Source organism: Triticum dicoccoides, chromosome 1A, assembly GCF_002162155.2.
Source record: "Triticum dicoccoides isolate Atlit2015 ecotype Zavitan chromosome 1A, WEW_v2.0, whole genome shotgun sequence".
NCBI classification, from domain to species: Eukaryota; Viridiplantae; Streptophyta; class Magnoliopsida; order Poales; family Poaceae; genus Triticum; species Triticum dicoccoides.
The window spans coordinates 240,205,279-240,211,724 of NC_041380.1; the positions used below are offsets into that span (position 1 = coordinate 240,205,279).

Below are 6,446 nucleotides of genomic sequence, written 5' to 3' on the forward strand. Positions count from 1 at the left end.
CAAAGATCCGTTTTAGCTTTTAACATACAAATTTCAATTTTCAAAAGACTCATTTTATTTGTCCAACAATTCCATTTTAATTTCAAAAGGACTCTAACTTGCTTCCCCCCCCCCCTTTTACAAAAGAGCACTGTAGCTTCCTCACTTGCCTCGTGCAAATTACATGATCGGCTTCGTGTTGGTGTTCCATTTCAAAAAAGACAAAAACAATTGATATACGCACCTACTAGTAATAAAAATTCAAGAGGGTTTACAGGTCTGTTTGTTGTGTGCCCAAGAAACTAAGGAAGTTCTTGACAAACTATGAGAGCTCGTTTGCACCCACTCACCTCTAGGGTCCACAACTTGGAAGAATGAACAATCATTTACAACATCAGGAACACTACACCTGCCTGCCTGCTATACTAGGCAATCACACACATATTTTTTCACATGAATTCTTGCCTGCTTCCAGGAGCTGTAGTAGAGGCGATGGTTCTGACAGCACCTGCAAGGCCTGGACCAAAACTTGAAATGAGGATCACACGTTGGCGGGCATGAGGTCCGGTTGCTGCAGCGGCTCGAGGGAGGCGACGATGTCGCGCATGAGCGGCCGCGCCTTGGGGTTGCTACTGAGGCAGTGGTACGCGAGCATGGCCGCCTTCTGCACGGACCTGACGGGGTAGTCGTCAGAGTCGAGCCTTGGGTCTAGGATCCCCAACACCTTCTTCTTGTGCGTCAGCATCGGCAGCGCCCAGTCCGCCAGCGTCTGCTCCCGCACCGGACGCGACTTGTCCAGCGACTTGCGCCCTGTCACCAACTCCAGCAGCACCACCCCATAGCTGTACACGTCGCTCATCACCGTCAGGTGCCCTGATCGCTCACAGTAAAATCAATTTAGTCACCAGACCTGTATGTATGATCGAGCTTAATTTGAGTTTGTAGTCTCTCTGTTTTTGGCATGGCACCTGTCATGATGTACTCTGGGGCGGCATAGCCGTAGGTGCCCATGATGCGGGTGGAGACGTGGGACATGTCGCCGACGGGGCCGTCCTTGGCGAGGCCGAAGTCGGAGAGCTTGGCGTTGAAGTCATGGTCGAGGAGGATGTTGGAGGTCTTGAAATCGCGGTAGATGACGGGCTTCTCGGCCTCATGAAGGAACGCCAGGCCCCTCGCCGCACCGAGCGCGATCTTCATCCTCGTCGCCCACGCCAGGGGCGCCACCACCCCTGAAATGAAAACCCCATGCATCGATCGCACCGGCTCCAAACACGCACCAAACCAAAAGTGTGGAAAATGGAGGTGGTACGCCTACGTACGTGAGAACAGGTGTGACTCCACGCTGCCGAGCGGCATGTACTCGTAGACCAGCACCCGGTGCTCGCCCTCACAACAGTAGCCCGCTAGCTTCACCAGATTCGGGTGTGATAGGTGGCCCAAGAAGATCACCTCCGCCTACATAAACTCAACACAAAAAGGCATAGGAAGATAGATGCTTGTCAGGCTAGCCATGCTACAAAAATCTGCACCTACCACGCTTACAATTACTACATTTATTATGGAAATAAACACTTCGGTCTTATTTGACTTTGTGCATCCTAACTAAGTAGAGATCGGATGTATACTCTTATGATTGTATCACTCGGTGCCATATTATGAGTCAATAGAAAAACACTCTTTATTGAAGAAAAAGTAAAGATTTGTGAGAATTTAACTAATGTACATGTCAATTTGTGCAAAAAAAAAAGTAGGTGTGTCACGATTAGAGGGAGACTGACCAGCCATTCCCTGTGGCCCTGGAAGCTGTTATCCCCGTCGTGCACCTTGACGGCGACCTGCAGGGGCTCGTCTCCGCCGCCGTCCGTACCCACGGCACCCTTGTACACCCTGCCGAAGCCGCCGCCGCCGATTAGCGAGTCCTGCCGGAACCCGTTAGTCACCTTCCGGAGCTCCTCGAAAGAGAAGGCGGTCAGCGGGTTCCGCGCGGCCGAGTCGAGCCGCATGGCCTCCACCTCCCTCGCGTTCGACGGCAGCCTACTCTCATCGCTCCGGTCCCTCTCCGACGGGCTCTGGATCTTGGGAGTCTCTGCACACGTACGTACCACAACTGTCAATACCATCACCACACCAACTGAATTATCTCTCTTTGAAAAATGGATTTTGCTGGAGCTAGTGGTAGTGGGTGATCAAAATTTCAGGAAAGAATCCATTTGCCTAGAATACTGAAACAGAGTGCCCAATCAGGACTTCCGGTCCGGACAAAAAACGAAATCAAATTTCTGAATCTGAGGGCGGTGGATCACACATAACGATCACTTAGAAAGCAGAGCAGCAAGGGAGAGGAGTATTACTCACCTGACTTTGCAGTGGAGACCCTGTTAATGTAGGAACTCCCCCGAAACCAGCAGTTACCCATAAGACACAGTATTTATTCCCCCTATATCTAGCCCTCTCCCCTATTTCTGCCACCAAGAACAGCCCGAGGAAGAAGAAGAAGATGGTACAGAGGTAAAGACTGGAAAAATAGAGAAGGAAGCAGAGCGAGTATCCTGATAAGAAAGGAAGAAGACGATCACTGTATCTATATGCGGGGCTCAAGAGTTGACGAGAGTCCGGACGATCGAACCAGCTTTCGTCCTAAACAAAACAGGGAAAGGGCCAAAGGCCCACGGAGAGAAAAGTTGGTCACAAACGAAAGAGGAATGAACACAGAGAGAGAGAGAGAGAGAGAGAGGAGGAGGAGGATCGGTACTTGGTAGTACTACTTCAGCAAGAGGAGAAAGGAAAGAAACGAAAAGAAAAACAAACAAAAGGGCAGTAGTACGGTTCAAGTGAACCATCACTTTCTCCCCTTTATCATTACCTTTAAATCATGAGAAACCACTAATTAAACGCTAGGCAAAAGCATATAAAATTTGCAATTATGCAAGGCAGTTGGCCTGTTTCTCGTAGCCGGTTACACCAGGAGCATAATTCCTGAGCACGAATCCATGTTTGGTTCGTACAGGCATTTCATTTGCCAATTTCGGTTGAATTGCCAATACAATACAACATCATTGATTATCAATGATACAAGGTGGTGCGGAGCACCCTATGGACATTATCAATTCACCATGGATCATGCACCAAAATGATGCGAAGCATCCTACGGTCATCTCCATGGACTCGTCATCATCATCCCACGCATCAAGCGGACCTATGACAAGAGCACGTGCAAGAGCTATTGAGACTGAGGTGATATCTCTCCTTAATGAACTTTCATTTGAGCCACTTGAGACATGGCTACTATCTCAAGAGGGAATGCTATCTGTGCTTAGGTATCAAAAAGACGACCTCGAAGACACTCGGGACAAATGCCAAGCCACCACGGTAGCGGACAAAAGAACACCTCAAGTGGAGTCACCGAAATACTACATCGGCTGGACATCTGGCCCTAGCCTAGAAATCCGACGCCTCCAAGTCCAGTGCGAACTCCAAGAACCCGCGCCTGCTAAAGCTACAATGACCGGACATCTGGCGCATCGCGACAGGCTGGACATCCGGCGCCTGCCCGAAAATCCGGCCAGAGGAGTCCAGAACGTTTCTGAATTGGGCAGTCACCTGGCCGGTCATCCAGCGCCCCAAGTCGAGCCGGACATCCCGCATGCCCCCGGACATCCGGCGCCTGCGTGCGCAGAACCGGGCCAAAGACCCATGTAACACTCTCCCTCTCACTTATTGCGTCCTAGATTATAAATAGACCACCCCTTCATCTAGCTAGGGTTAGCAAAGCACTTCTTGTGAGATCTATAGAGCTTTGCTCCTATCTATCACATCTCTCATGGAGATCAAGACCTCCATGTGAGAAGATCCCTAGTGGATATCAAGACCCAATCTAGATCTAGGGAAGATCCTCTAAGGATATCAGGGCCCCCCTCTTCTTGAGATTGGGATGAACTATCTACCTATTTGCCCATCTATGTTCGATTTGGGTCTTGTAACTCATAGGTGTATGTGGATTTAGTGGATGTGTGACTTGAATCTTGTCTTGAGTGTTTTCCTCCTTGTATTTTCCTCTTGATTTCTCTTTTTCCCACCTCCAAGTGTGAAAAGATCAGCCACGAGGGTTTCACCCCGTATCATCTTGGATCAGGGCATAGGTTGATTCACATCTTGAAGCCCCACCCCCCCACCCACTTTCTAGCCTAATTTTTTTTGTTTTTGACCTAATTCAAAAATTCCCACGAAAAATAGCCATACCAACAAATTTGTGATTTCTTGGTTTTGATAAGATTTTGTTGATTCTGATCCATGGATTTGAAGTATTGCACGGGTGGATCTATCTTTCCACCAGCTCTCCACCACTTCTCCTCACTTCTCCCACCCATTTTTTCTCTACGCCTTTAAACTCATGAGATCAGATTTGTCTCAGATTCCGGTTGTCGGACATCCTCTCCGATGCAACCAACGTCCCCATTTCACCCACTGTCGGTGTCAAAACCGACACACCTCGGGGTAGGGGGTCTGGAGTTGTGGATCTCAGATTGGTGGCAATAGGAACAAGGGTGACGATGTTTACCCAGGTTCGTGCCCTCTTGATGGAGGTAAAACCCTATGTCCTGCTCTTGTTTATATTGATGATGATGTATCGAGTACAAGCTTGATCTACCTCGAGATCGTTAGTTGTGTTCTAACCCAAGGGCTAGGTGAATGTAATTGTGATTCGTTCCCTTTTACGGGCTAAACCCTTTGGCTTATATACACACGAGGTAGGGCATCTGGGGTTACATGGTCGGTATCCAGGGGAATCGCATGGAGGCGGTAGGATATGTCTTGGAGTATACGTCAAGTCTTCGACAGATACAGTCTTGATTACGTCCAAGCATGTAGCTTTCAGAGTCCAGCCAACGAAGAGTGGGGCCCATAGGCCCAACCCATGGACTACAGGTCGACTCGATTGGCACCCCTCAGTCCAGGACACCGTCAGTAGCCCCCAAACTGGTCTTCTTTGCTGAGGACGACCTCCTTGATATAAATAACTTCGGATCCAAAGTCTTTGGCTCAACAGACGAGTTCCCCTTCTTTGGCAATTCAAGATTCCTTTCCTTTAATGGTTAATATGGACCACCCCTCAAAGGAGTGGCATTCCCCAAACATGGCCTAACCGAACTCACTCAGCGCCGAAGACGCGAGGTTACTTAACCATGAAGGCCCGCCATATAGGTGTGAACAATGCTTTCTAGCTTTATAACTTTATCAAAATGGCACCACCCATGACTGGATGAGCCGTTACTGCTGAACCGAATCACAGCCCGAGGAAATCTTCTTATTGGCACGTCCCATCGAAATGGAGATCATGCCTGTTTCCTTAGGGATATCATTAATATTCTGTTTTTCCCCGTACGCGTAACGGCATCTTTTGCGGGGAGTGGAGATTTCAATGGTGCGTTAGAGGGACTCTTGGCCTTTTATCAGCCTATATAAGAGTAAAGAGGCAGCGACGAAAAAAGCACGCTCTAATTCATCCTCGCCTGCTCGAGCTCAAGCACCCAGATCCAATCTCAATCCCATCTTGCGTAGCATGTCCTAATCTCTGTCCCCAGCAATGGAAGATGCCAATCTTAAGGGGCACTAGACTGCTTCCTCTGTTACGAAGGGCACCATCTTGGAGTTGCGCAGCGCGGGGTACATCCCCACTGGGATCAACACCCGAGTGCTGGACCGAAACAAACGGGTACCTGCTCCCAATCCAGGGAGAGGGTGGTCTTCATTCCCCACCTCATCAAAGGCCTGGGGTTCCCGCCGCACCCCTTCATGTGCGGGGTGGAAGTGCTAGTTATCGACTAGAGAGGAGGGGGTGAATAGGTGATTTTTATGAAAGTCTTCAAAACATGAGGTCTTTTGAAGACAAACAAGTAATTGAACCTATATGGTATGCAGCGGGAGATGAACTACACTAGACATGCCATAGTCAAGTAAGCAATATAGAGAAAGCACAAAGACTAATAGCAGCTAGGAAGTACGAATCAGAATGGAAGACAGTATGAAGCCAAACAGGTAATAATATTCGCACGGTGAAGTCAAACAGATTAGGTAAGCAAGCAATGACTTCACGAAGACAAACTGAAATGTAAAGAAGGTAGGGGATATAACCAGTAGCTTGGTGAAGACAAGGATTTGGTAGACCAGTTCCAGTTGCTGTGACAACTGTATGTCTGGTTAGGAAGGCTGAGATTGAACTCTGAAGACTGCGTCTTCACCTTATTCCCCTTGAGCTAAGGACACCCAGTCCTCGCTCAGTCACTCTGGTAATTCTTCAAGGTATACTTCCAAACCTTCACAGACTCCGTTCACTGGCAATCCACAATGACTCTTGGATCCTCATAACGTAATGCCTAACCGGCTGGAGGATGCACAGTCTTCAAGTGGAACAAGTCTTTAGGTCACGCGGACAGAAAGACTTCAGTGATGCCTAACACTCTTTGGCT

The 6,446-nt window shown here is 48.7% G+C and overlaps 1 protein-coding gene across 1 annotated transcript; it reads right to left on the bottom strand.

The window, feature by feature from the left end:
* Window positions 1–203: 203 nt before the first annotated feature.
* Window positions 204–2,755, bottom strand: LOC119267432 (probable serine/threonine-protein kinase PBL16). Its single transcript, XM_037548819.1, has 5 exons — window positions 2,335–2,755; window positions 1,758–2,065; window positions 1,299–1,434; window positions 948–1,208; window positions 204–852 (listed from the first exon to the last, which is right to left on the bottom strand). Exons 1-5 carry the CDS (start codon window positions 2,393–2,395, stop codon window positions 521–523), a joined length of 1,098 nt encoding a protein of 365 aa, XP_037404716.1. The 5' UTR covers window positions 2,396–2,755; the 3' UTR covers window positions 204–520.
* Window positions 2,756–6,446: the final 3,691 nt, after the last annotated feature.

Bases quoted from the DNA above. Each gene is read 5' to 3' on its own strand.
- LOC119267432 (XM_037548819.1), bottom strand. From the start codon at position 2,395: ATGGGTAACTGCTGGTTTCGGGGGAGTTCCTACATTAACAGGGTCTCC. The intron at 2,066-2,334 runs GTGAGTAATACT...GTACGTGTGCAG, and splicing joins GGTCTCCACTGCAAAGTCAG to AGACTCCCAAGATCCAGAGC. The intron at 1,209-1,298 runs GTACGTAGGCGT...TTTTCATTTCAG, and splicing joins GGAGTCACACCTGTTCTCAC to GGGTGGTGGCGCCCCTGGCG.